Source organism: Myodes glareolus, chromosome 5 (assembly GCF_982192425.1).
Source record: "Myodes glareolus chromosome 5, mMyoGla1.1, whole genome shotgun sequence".
NCBI classification, from domain to species: Eukaryota; Metazoa; Chordata; class Mammalia; order Rodentia; family Cricetidae; genus Myodes; species Myodes glareolus.
In genome coordinates, this window is record NC_142030.1 from 24,061,488 (window position 1) to 24,074,382 (window position 12,895).

Sequence of the window (12,895 nt, forward strand, 5' to 3'; positions counted from 1 at the left end):
GCTCTTTATTAGACCAATCAAGGTAAAACAAATGCAACACATCTTTACATCATCAAGCAATCGCAGCATAAACAAAAGTAACACATCTTTGCCTACTTAATATACCACGACAGAGTTCCACACTGATCCCAAAGGAGGAGGCAAGATGAGGAAGCAGGCAGGGTTCAGTAAGCATGAGAGCATTGCCTAAAGGGAGCATTCATCTCTGCTCTCTGTATCCAGCTCTCTCTGTCTCCAACTCTGCTCACCTTATTGGATACTTTCCTACTTTTCAGACCTACTTATCTGCTGCCCCCCCACCTCTGCCTCGCCATCAAATCCTGCTCCCAAAGCAAGATCCAAAAGCATCAGCATACTTTAAACAATTGGCCATATTTTCCTCAGAGACATTTGCATTTTAACAGGGGAAAGCATGTTGCACCTAAAATATCAGGGAATTCTCAGAGGAATACTTGGTGCATTAGCAAAATTGGGGGATGCGATCTTGGGGATCTGATCACTGATCTCCTTCCTGCTAGAGTTCCAAGCAAAGCAGGTATCCTGGTTCTAAACAGCAGCAAGTGTGGGCAAGATAGAGCTCAGGGAGACATGCTATCGGGTTGGAAACTTCATTAAATATTTACATGAAAATTCAGGCTCCTCCTTGCTCAGGTGTGGTCACGTGGCTCAGAGTGCAGGAGAACCAGAGCACAGAGGTCTGATCTGAGATGCCTTTGAGGGGCTGAGGTAGTGACTCTTCTTCCAGGCTACAAGCCCTGAGGACTAAGACGTGGCTGGGGAAGGGTCTTAGGGACTGGGGGAAGGAAAGAAGAAAGGCACAAGGGAGTGGAGGTGCAATAAGGTGAGATCATTGTGGACCGGAAGGGAAGGCTTTTCTAATTTCTGAGGGTTTCGGATTCTAGGAAAGAAGGAGGAGAAAATACATTACACTTCTAGTTTTGACTGGGGAACAACAGATCAGCAGGGGCATGGCAGGAGGGTTGAATCATTCCTTTCTGTTTACTCATTTTGTGGGAGGATGTGAGCTCTGCTTCCGGGAACTCAGCATTGACCTCTCAGGAATTAGGCAGAAACAAGATGGGCTTTGTGGACATCAACAGGACTGGTTGGTGGGGGAAAGGACGAGAGTGAGAAAGAGATATCAAAGACACCTGTTGGGGCCTGGGGATCTATGGGGTTCTTGTGTGCTAGAGAAGGCACACCTTGCTCTATAGGCCCTCCCTGTAGAAGTCCAGGCTGCACTGAGCTGGGACATGGGTACCAAGGCAGCAGCTGGGACAGTGCCTGATGCTGGGGATAAGTGAGTGGCACATTCAGGTGATGTCCTGCTTTCTCTATTGCACCATTTTCAAGAAGTAGGAATGGACAGAAGAAGCAACAGGGTCTCCTAGGTCTCAGTATCAGCTCATAGCCGCCATTTCCCCCTCTCTGTCCCTCTTCTGTGCCAGCGTATCCTCAATCTTCTACAGCTGCTGTAGGCAGACTCATCATGTGGACCCTTGCAGCCCTCCTGCTCCTAGGTGAGTTGGTGATGCTGCGGTGCCATCAGTAGGATTTGGGGAGGAGGATAAGGCAGGGCAGGGTGTGTGGGATAAGAAAGCTGGTGATGTAGATCTCAGATTTCAGATGGCTCAGCATCTGCTTTGGAAGGATGAAACTGAGGTAGCTCTCTCAAAGCTAGGTGATTTGAGACAGTTCAGTCTTTCCTGGGATCAAGAGTCTGTCCTATCGTAGAGAATATTCTTCACCTTCTTCCTTCTTTCTTGCTTTTGCAGTTCCAAGCAGTGGGCAGGCTGGTGAGTCGTCTACATCTCTCATCCAAGTTTTGATAAATTCCAGTAGGGCAAACGCCCCAGTTCCCGGCTGTCCTGAGATGGTGCTTCCCCCCCACTCTTGCTCAATCTTGGTGACTAAGTCTTCTTGTGCATAGACAGCCAGAACGGGCTCCGATTAATAGAATCCTTGTTTGGAGTCCCATGACTGTGGTCTCCCTTCTCCCCAGGGTGGGTTCATATGTGGACTGTGTCCCAGAAATGGATGTTTTCTAAGAAATTCCAACCTCAGACTTCAGTTTTGGGTAGGCACCTCACCTTCCTTTTTTTCCTCCCCATACCCCATGCCCCACACCCCCAGCTACTCTGGAGAAGCCCATATTGTCTCTACACCCACCTTGGACTACAATCTTCAAGGGCGAGAGAGTAACTCTGCGCTGTGACGGATACCACCCTCTTCTGCTCGAGCTCCGGCCCATTAGCACTCTCTGGTATTTGGGCCATGTCCTCCTGCCTTCCCACAAGAAGAGCATTGAGGTGCAGACACCAGGGGTGTATCGATGTCAAACACGGGGAGCTCCCGTCAGTGACCCCATCCACCTCTCTGTGTCTAACGGTGAGTGATCCAAACACGGAAAGAGGAGACAACAGTGTTGTTTCTAGTGATATTGACCCTCCTGGCTGGGCAGACACCAGGCTATGCTCAAAGGACAAGATAAAGGTCACACAGTGCCACTTTAAGTCTTTGGAGTAGGCAGAGAGCTGCAGTAAAATTTTTCTGGCCCCAAAGGACCCCTTGTCTTCCTGATGGAGCAGGAAGCAAATAAACATTATTAATATATTAAGTGAGGTGACCCAGTTTCAGAAAATTAAAAATTGCCCTCTCATTGTACTTTTGGAATCTTAACTTTCTTTTCTTTCTTTTTTCTTCCTCCCCCTCTTCTCTCTCTCTCTCTCTCTCTCTCTCTCTCTCTCTCTCTCTCTCTCTCTCTCTTTATTTCTATCTCTTTCTACCTCTCTATTGATATTAATAGCATCCCTGGCTGGCCTGGAGTTCACTCTGTAGACCACGTTGGCTTTGAATTTACAAGAATTCCTTTGTGTCTGTCTCTTAAGCACTGGGATTACGGCATGCACCACCATACCCAACCACAGTCCTTTTTGCTTGTTTGTTTTGCTTTTTCTTGAGGTAGGTTCTCACTGACCTACCTGCTGGCTTGGAACTCACTGAGTTCTGCCTGCCTCTTCTTCCTAAATGCTGGGGTTAAGGGTGTGCGCCACCATGTCCAGCCAGGATTTTAACTTTTAATGTTTGTGTGTATGTAAATAAGAGGATGTGAGAATGGGGTATATTTCATATTAGGTAGGAGACCAAGAGCGGAGAACAAGAGTGCCTAAAAGTCAGCGCAACATGTAAGTATCCCTAGTGAACAAGACTATTGGAAATGGTAGGCCACAAGGAAAAGGGGGAAATGCAGATGAAGGGAGAAAAATAATTAAAAATACTTTTTGTTTGAAAAACAATACCACAATGAAAGCTAATTATTTGTGATGTTTGCTTGTTTTGAGAGGGGATTTCTCTGAGTAGTCTTGGCTTATTTGTGATGTTTAAAAAAACAAGGGTAGCCAGGTAGAGTAATACATACCTGTAATCTCAAATTCAGGAAGCTGAGGCAGGAGAATTGCCACAAGTTTGAGACCAGCCTAGGCAGTATAGTAATACTCTACCTCAAAAGTCTTCTTATAAAGAATGGAATATGAGAGAGAAAAAGAGATGGGGCAGGGGAAAAGAAGGAAGGAGAAGGAAAAGAAGAAAGGCAGGTAGAGGAATTGAACAAAATAAAACTTGGGCTGTTGGCATGTATACATGAGCACCCAGCAATCGAATGAGAAATTAACTCTGAAAAAGCAGAAGCAGAAGAATGACTAGAAATCCGCAACCCAGCCATGGTTACTTAGTGAATAATATCCTGTGTTAAAACAAACAAATAAGCCCATCAAACCAAAAACCAGGATAGGAAAAGTAATAGAAACGTACTCATTAAGATACATGATTAGTTGCTTCGTATAGAAGATAGATGATCTTACTTTCGCAGGTAGCAATTTTTATTAAGCATCTAAAGAACACTGATTAATGTTCAAGTTATCATTTAACACTTCTAGAGCTTTCCTGTCATATGGAAGCCAGAATGCTCACAGACGGTGGCCATAACTGACAGACTGAGAATGGTACAGAAATTGTGACTGTGCCTTGCAAAGATTTTGGGGACAGGATTTCCATCTGAAGCCCAGGCATGCCTTGGCTTCTAATCCTGCTTCAGCTTTCCAAGTGCTCGAATTACAGGTATAGCTGGCCTGCAGGATTCTTTTTCAGTGTATAATACCTGAAGCAGGGCCTGGAGAGATGGCCCAGTGGTTAAGTATACATAATACTCTTGCAGAGAACTGGAGTTGGGTGCCCAGCACCCGCACTAGGCCTTAACCACCCGTAACTTAAGATCCAGCGGATATGACTCCCTCCTCTGGCCTCCTCTGCCATCTGCACTCACGAGCACATACCCACACAGACAGAGGCATACACACGTAATTCCAAACAAATGAATGAAAGAATAAATAAATAATTTTAAAATGTATAATACCTAAAATGGCATTTAGGATATGCTAAGGTTAGTAAGTGCTGATGGTGGTGGAGGTGGTGGTGGTAGAGGCGCTGGAGGTGGTGGTAACGATGAGGACTGGGTACATACAAGGCGCTGTAGGAGATACCTAAGGCTGTTCTTAGAGACCTTTTCTTTGGGAGATAAGGCCTACACACAGGCATGCAGGTCAAAGAGGCTCCAATTTAAGCTGAGAAGCAGGGTCTTTTGAATTTATGCAACAGCTTACAAGAGCCCTGGGCTCTGTACAGAGCCAACTTTCTGAGCAGTTCAGTGTGGCTAGGCCTAGCTCATGTTGAATGAAACCATGAGGTGGATAAAAGAGAAACCAGGCACAGGAGAGGCTATCAGGGTCTCGGTCAGGAAGGCCTTGAAGCCATTCTGTAGGGTCTAAGCTTGATTGTAAAAGGAGGCTCTCTGAGGCCGGAACCAAATCTGAGGTAGCTACGCTTCCCTGGTACCATTTTCCTTCCCCCTGTTCAGCTTGGCACCGTGGGGATTCCAGGTGCTAGTCACCAGGCCAGAAAACAGGAAAGGGGTTTGGGAATGCAAACAGGATGGGGATGGGGGGATGTAGGAGCAGGGAAGCTGGGAAATGGTTAAGGGAAGCTGAGAATAGGAGACCTACAGAGCTGGGTTTTCTTGTTTTGGTTGGAGGTCAGCTGTGTAACAGCACTGGTTAACCTGGAACTTTGTAAGACCAGCAGGTATCGAACTCACAGAGATCCTCCTGCCTCTGCCTGGTTGAGTGCCGGGACTAAAGGCATGTTCCACCACACCCTGCAGGGCTGGTTTTTCTGATGAGTAAGCGGTGTCTGTGGGGTCTGTTGCAGACTGGCTAATTCTGCAAGTGCCGTATGCTCCTGTGTTCGAGGGAGAGCCCCTGGTGATGCGCTGCCGTGGCTGGTACGACAAAGTCGTCTACAAACTTCACTACTACCACGATGGCCAGGCCGTGAGATACTTCCATTCTAGTACCAACTACACAGTGTTACAGGCACGAGCTAGTGACAGCGGTCACTACCAGTGCTCCGGCACCATGCGCATCCCAGTGGAGAGTGCGCCCATGTTCTCCTCCAAGGTGGCTGTCACTGTGCTAGGTAGGAGAGACGACCACTGGGAAATTCTGGGGCTAGAAGCGGGGTAAAAAAGGGAGGCTGCCCTTTGCAACCTGTTGTGTAGGCAGGTGTCCTTTTGGCAGGTGTCCTTTCCCTATGACACACATCCAGGTTTCTTTTTCTAGCTATGGAACCCACTTAGGAGTGATGAGTTCTTATTTGTCTGAGGACGTACTATATTACTACGAAGAGGGACCGCAGCTGTCCCATTTAAATATAGAGAATGCCAACTGATTACCAGCTAGGATGTAACTTGTAGCATCTATCAGCATCCCGCCTACGTTCAAATTGTCCTCATCACCTCCACCCGCCCACCCCTGTGGCCTCAGTCTCTCTGTCCCTTCTCTTTCTCCCATCCCTTCTTGTTGTCTGGGTCGGCGAGGAGACCTCTTGGAGAAGGCAAAGAGTGGGATCCGGGACGGTGGACAGGTTGGTCCTGGTTGGGTACCACTCCTTGCACGAACTCAATGAGCATCGTGGTCTCCGGGCCGCCCTCCCCGCAGAACTGTTCCAGACACCCGTGCTCAGGACTCTGAGCCCGCAGGAGGCGCGCGGTCACGTGGTGTTGCGCTGCGAGACGCGCCTGCACCCGCAGAAACGGGACACGCCACTGCAGTTTGCCTTCTACAAGTACAGCCGGCCAGTCCGCCGCTTCGACTGGGGCGCCGAGTACACGGTTCCTGAGCCCGAGGTCGAGGAGCTCGAATCGTACTGGTGCGAGGCCGCCACCACTACACGAAGTGTCCGGAAACGCAGCCCCTGGCTGCAGCTCCCCGGGAGGGGTGAGTGACAGCTAAGCACTGCCGGTGCCTTGCCTCCTGAACCCCGTGGTCCTCCTGCAATATTCCCACCTTCCCATCTCAGTCCTCCACACACCCCCACCCCTACCCCCACCACATCAGGGGCAACGATTTCAGTCACGGGTGACCAGGCTTGTTGCCTTGCAGGCGCTGCCCTAGATCTGGCGTCCACCACTGCTCCGGTCCCACAGGCTGCAGCCTTGGCGCCCGGGGATAAGCCGCTTTCCTTCCGGAAGACCCCGGTGTCCAGATCTGTCCCCTCAGTCACTTCCGACCCGAACAGCACCTTTGCGGGGTTGCAGTTGGCTGCTGGCCACGTCCCCACTGCCGGGCCACATGTTTGCGCGCCTCTGTCCACGTCGGTGGAACAGTCCCGCGAAGCTCTGCAGCCCAAGGTGGACCGCCTGCTTCGCGAGATGCAGCTACTCAAAGGCCTTCTGAGCCGCGTGGTTTTGGGATTAAAGGACCCACAGGCCCTCCACGATCTTACAGAGACCCCCAAGACACCCAATTCTCACGTTTCTGTGAGCCCCGGAACCCCAGAGACCACTGTCGTGGAGGGTGGGGTGGGCAGCTAGTGTCTGCTCTCCAGGATGGTTCCTCTTGGATCTTTCCTTCTTCAGCTCATTGACAAACCTGAGGCACATCTGTTAGTGTCTCCTTGTGCTGCTGTGGTTTTTAAAGAAACGCCCCTGAAGTGTGGTGCTGTGGACTTCCACCTTGCTAGACAGCTTGTAAGCGTTTGCAAGCTTGCACAGTAGTTTGTAAACAGAAGCACGCTCTCTGGTGTGTCCTTTCTTCCATAATCCAGCAGAGACGTAGACTGCTGCTGCTTCCTGTTTGTCAGTTTACACTCTCTTGGAAGTGAATTTAGACCTCACAGAAATTAAGCTCTCATTCCAGAGTATGTGGGTGCTTTGTTTTGTTTGTAATTGAATTCACTGAAGTTAGTGAGTGCTTTAGAATTAAATTTTAGGGTCAAGTTGTAATCATTCATAATGAATTTATTCTCTAATATTAAAACGACTTTCAAAATTCTATTAACTACTGAGTTTAATATCTTCAAAATCCTGACTATGGTTTCAACTTAGGGAGAGATTTTAGTGTGAGCTTCTCATTTCTTGCTATAAAGGTCAGAGATTCTGTGCCAGACTCACCCAGAGGCACCCCTTGTCCCCATGTAACCAGACAGAGTCACTCTGGAGCAGCTGAGTGGCAGGCACCAGAACTAACCTGACTCCATTTCAGGATCACACCTCCTCGCTTAAGCTTCACGGCAAAGGCTGAGAACCGATATAACTCTACCCTCCCATTCTTCATTCTGCTCCGAAGACGATCAGCTGTATGCAGGTTCTCATTTCCTTCTGAGCTATTAACCACAACGGACACGCTGACATGTTCTTATTGATTACTATTTCTCTCTCTCTCTCTCTCTCTCTCTCTCTCTCTCTCTCTCTCTCTCTCTGTGTGTGTGTGTGTGTGTGTGTGTGTGTGTACTTGCACAAGAGTATTCACGGTGGTTCCATTGTGGATGTCAAAGGACACTTGCCTAATTCTGAGAAGGGATGTTCAAATCCCTGGGTTGGATACCTGAGCTACAAATGTCCCAACTTTCTAATGCAGGCTTCTCTAGGGCAGCCTTTCCCATGCCCAGGCTCCTTCTCTCTACTGATCTTGTTCCCCCAAGGTGTTTGCTATCCAGATTTAGACATGAAGCAGCTACCGTCAGTGCCAAGAGGCTTAGTAATCAAAATATCTCAGGCCATTCAATAATAGAAGTAATAGTAATAATAATAATAATTTTTAATCTTCTGAGTGTGGAAGTGCATGCCTTAAATCTCAGAGAGGCAGAAGTAGGCAAAACTGTGAGTTCAAGACGAGCCTGGTCTACATAGTGAGTTTCAGGCCAGAGTTACATAGTAAGACCCTCTCTCAAAAACAAAACAAGAAGAAGAAGAAGAAGAAGAAAAGAAAAAGAAAAGAGAAAAGAAAGGAAAAAAACCACTATAACAACAAAATGAAATGAGTTGATCAAACGCCAGTGTGCCCGCTGCTCCCTCAGTAATCTTTGCTGGCAGCCTCGACATTCATTTTCCCGTCCTGCCATCTGCCTCCATTTGGAGCTAGTGGTGGAGGGGACAGTAAGGAGGAAGGAGAACTTTTGGACAAAAATTAAAATCGCTCACAGCCTGTCTTACCCTGTGAGGAAGAGGAAACTATGCCCTGTTCAGAACCTTTGAGTCCTTTCCCCACACTCTCACACGGGAGGGAAGGCCTAAGACCACCCCCTCTGGTGTCTGCTAGGACCTCTCAGGAGAGCCTGCACCAAGGAAATGATGCAGCAGCTGCATCCTGCCTTTGTTTCGGTTTTAGCACTCAGGCTGGCCAGAGGGCATTCTGGGAAACAGAAGTCGGCTATCCCCGGCTGGCCAGAGGGCATTCTGGGAAACAGAAGTCGGCTGTCCCCGGCTGGCCAGAGGGCATTCTGGGAAACAGAAGTCGGCTGTCCCCGGCTGGCCAGAGGGCATTCTGGGAAACAGAAGTCGGCTGTCCCCGGCTGGCCAGAGGGCATTCTGGGAAACAGAAGTCGGCTGTCCCCGGCTGGCCAGAAGTCGGCTGTCCCCGGCTGGCCAGAGGGCATTCTGGGAAACAGAAGGCGGCTGTCCCCGGCTGGCCAGAGGGCATTCTGGGAAACAGAAGGCGGCTGTCCCCGGCTGGCCAGAGGGCATTCTGGGAAACAGAAGGCGGCTGTCCCCGGCTGGCCAGAGGGCATTCTGGGAAACAGAAGGCAGCTGCTATCCCCGGCTGGCCAGAGGGCATTCTGGGAAACAGAAGGCAGCTGCTATCCCCGGCTGGCCAGAGGGCATTCTGGGAAACAGAAGGCAGCTGCTATCCCCGGCTGGCCAGAGGGCATTCTGGGAAACAGAAGGCGGCTGCTATCCCCGGCTGGCCAGAGGGCATTCTGGGAAACAGAAGGCGGCTGTCCCCGGCTGGCCAGAGGGCATTCTGGGAAACAGAAGGCGGCTGTCCCCGGCTGGCCAGAGGGCATTCTGGGAAACAGAAGGCGGCTGTCCCCGGCTGGCCAGAGGGCATTCTGGGAAACAGAAGGCGGCTGTCCCCGGCTGGCCAGAGGGCATTCTGGGAAACAGAAGGCGGCTGTCCCCGGCTGGCCAGAGGGCATTCTGGGAAACAGAAGGCGGCTGTCCCCGGCTGGCCAGAGGGCATTCTGGGAAACAGAAGGCGGCTGTCCCCGGCTGGCCAGAGGGCATTCTGGGAAACAGAAGTCAGCAGCTATCCCCGGCTGGCCAGAGGACATTCTGGAGCCCATTCCCCAAGTGTGGAGGTGGCAGGTTGCTGCTGATACCTGTGGAGGGAGCTGCTTTCTCTCTGGTTGTCTGATTCCTTCTGCATCTTAAGTTCAGGCCTCAGACTCTGAACCTGCCGCTTCCCATACCAGATAGCAGAAGGTGTGGAACCCAAACGTGCTCTATTTGATGACAAAAAGGATTCTGTGATCATCTCAGCCTTACTTCGTGTGTCTGCCCATCCTCAGCGTTTCTCATCTTTATAGAAATCTATTAATCCTCACCATATATGACATGCGCATCTTTTTTGTAAGAGCTTGGACGTGATCCTCTCGGTTGAGGTACAAGCTCTCGGCTTTTGACCTACTCTTGGCCACACTGACCCTTTGTCATTTTCCCAATACATTGCCATCTTTTATGTGCTCACCCTTTGGGTAGACTTTTGCCTCATCCTATACGGGAGGCTACACAGCTTCCGAGTTTCTTAATTCTGAAAACAAGGGCAATCATAGTAACCTAAAGGAGCAGACAGATAAAATGATTTTTTTAATTATCAGAGGTGCTAAGCTAGTGACCCTTGAGTACTCAGCAGCCCCGAAGGGGATGGTATTCCTGAAATCACTTTCTGGAGAGATAACTCCCTCACCCTTCTGCCCCTGCCTCCTCAGTGCTGGGATTACAGGGCTCCACCACCAAGCCTGCTTATTACCTATGTCATAGGGAATTTGCCTACAGACCTTTTCTGTTTCTGGAATTTGAAACAAACTTGGAAGGAGAAATGACCCAAAGAGAGAATAGGTTAAAGTGATAACGTAGAGTCAGTTAAGAGAATGAATGGGCCCCTGTGCTTCAGAAAGGCTCAAAGGGAAGGGGAAGCAAAAAGACAGTTTCAGAGGAACCCCTCACGTAACCGTGCTTAGGCTCATGACTAGCTCTCCTTCAAGAAAGGTTTCCTTCCCCCCCCCAACTGTTTTTCAGAGTTTCAACTCTTTCTGACTCTTCTCCATCCTGTCTGTCCAGAGCACCCCAGTTAACCTGCATTTGATTGAAAATGTGGTACCTACAATTGGCAACTGCTCTTCAGATGGCCGAGTCGGAGACAAATAAAATATGCAAGCAAAATTTTATTTTTAGTTTTTACAATTAAGCAACTGCACTTGTGACAGGATGTAAACAGTGATATTTCACTGATGCTAGCTCATCATTTCAGCATCTACAAAGGAAATGGTTTGAACCCATGAGGACACAGGGCAGGGGTGGGGTATGGGAGAAAAGAGGACTTGTCAAGTGTTTTGTTTGGGTTTTGTATGCTTGTTTTTTGTTTTTGCCACAGTTATTCCTCACATCGAGGAAGGATGGGAAATTGGTTGTCTGCTCCTCAAGCCTAATGAAAGAGTTCATGGGGGTCAGCCACACAAGTCTGAAATATGGCCCTTGAAGTCAGGGGGTGTAGTGGGGAATGAATCTGATTTAGGATCAAGGAAGCTGAAGTAAGCTATGTAAGATAGAAAAAGCTTGTTGGGAATTAGCCCACACCATGGAGCATCCTGGAGCCCTGTGATCACTGCAGAGAGAAAATGTATGCCTTGATTCATATGCAATAAAGCCCTGGGACAGGCAAAAAAGGCACCAAAACTTGGATTTCCCTCTTGACCTGTAAGGGTTGAAGGAAGATAGGCAAACAAACAACTGGAAGACAGATGTATCCACCTTAATACATTAACACAGTATTTACCAGAAGTAAAAACTGCCAAAACGTCCATTAAAGTGTCCCTAGGAACAGTCCCGTGTGCCAAGCTCAGAGTGCAGGAAGTCACCCATCCAAATAGAACAATAAAATCCTGTTATTCTTTTACCTATCCTCTTCTCTGCCTCCCTCCCTCCTCCTCTGGCCAAGATAAGAAGCAGAGGAAATAGAGATGTGAATAGGAGGAAAGATGGCAGAGAGGTATATGTGTGTATGGGTAGGGAGTGGGGACACAGTCTCCATGTTTCCTGGAGACAGGGCCTTTGCTGGATAAGAGGGCAAATGCTTATCTCTGAATCTGTTGCCATCTAAGGTTGGGAATCTAATTTATATGTTGATACTATCTGTGACTGTGGCCTAAGGTCTGTGCAGGTCTATTACAGGGCTGTGCGCTACTGACAGAAGCAGAAACACCATTGATCTTTGCAAACCATAGACGTGTCAATCTCCTCTCTTCTGTAAATAGAGGCTGTGATTCAGTGGGCCCAGGTCTGCAAGTCTAACAAGTTCCAACTGATGCTATAGGGCCCAGCCATAAAAAACTCAATAGAGGCCTGAGTCCCAGTAATTTACCCTAAGACAAAATCTGGTTTCAAAATTACAAACTGGGTATTATGATAAAAAATAAAATGGTGCTGTTCCCTGAGTGGTGGTAGCAGGTAGCTGGCCACTAGACCATGGTGGGCCATGAAGGCAGCTGGCCCCAGGCAGGGAGCTGCACAGTGGGTGAAAGACACAGACTATTAGGCACACCATGCTTAGTGATGTTGGATATTTATTTAGTGGGTTATGGAGGGGAAAGGGGGAAGGGGAAAAGTGAGAAGAGCAGAGAGAATGAGAGAGAGAGAGAGAGAGAGAGAGAGAAAGGAAGAGGGGAGAGAAGAGCCATTGCAGCAGCTACCTCTTCAGGAGAGAGATGGAAAGGAAGGAGCTCTGGCTGGAAGCTGAAGGAAGATCCCCTTGCCTCGGTGGATGGGGGAGGAAGTGGTTGGGGCTTGTCGCTTAAAGGGGCAGGACAGACCACTACATTCCAATCTCTTTTTTATTATAAAAAAGGCAGTAGGTTAGGCACAACAGGTTAAAGGAATTGGGACAGATGATTCTCAAGACTGCTTCCTGCTTATTTGTGGGCATTGTCTTGGGAGAAACCTGAGTGCTTGTCATATCCTGGGGTAACTGGTCTCTTTGCTTCTGTCCAGTGTTTGTGGTATGGAAATGTCTGGTATCTCTTACACCTGTTTAAAGTATTGGCTGAACAGCAGACAAAGTTGAGTTTAGAAAATAAAATTTAGGACCAGGGAATTGAGAGGGGTGTATCTCCCTGGAACTCACAAAAATTTGGGGGGTTTATGAAAATGTAAGTTTTAACATACTTATGTCAGAATGACTATGACAGATGTTTTTGCACAATGAAAAGTATTTTTAAGACTATGAAAAACAATATGAGAGAGAAATTTGATAGTGTGCACTTGTCCTCACACCTTTATAACTTGTCG

At 48.6% G+C, this 12,895-nt stretch overlaps 1 protein-coding gene across 2 annotated transcripts; it reads left to right on the top strand.

Moving 5' to 3' along the window:
- The first annotated feature begins 378 nt into the window (after window positions 1–378).
- Fcrlb (Fc receptor like B) lies at window positions 379–7,385 on the top strand. Of its 2 annotated transcripts, XM_085687714.2 has the most exons (7): window positions 379–841; window positions 1,449–1,520; window positions 1,776–1,796; window positions 2,134–2,388; window positions 5,263–5,529; window positions 6,051–6,329; window positions 6,495–7,385. In XM_085687714.2, exons 2-7 carry the CDS (start codon window positions 1,490–1,492, stop codon window positions 6,923–6,925), a joined length of 1,284 nt encoding a protein of 427 aa, XP_085543840.1. In that variant the 5' UTR covers window positions 379–841; window positions 1,449–1,489; the 3' UTR covers window positions 6,926–7,385. The 2 variants fall into 2 exon arrangements, with proteins under 2 accessions (XP_085543840.1, XP_048308627.2); XM_048452670.3 differs by lacking the exon at window positions 379–841 and having other exon boundaries at window positions 883–1,520.
- Window positions 7,386–12,895: the final 5,510 nt, after the last annotated feature.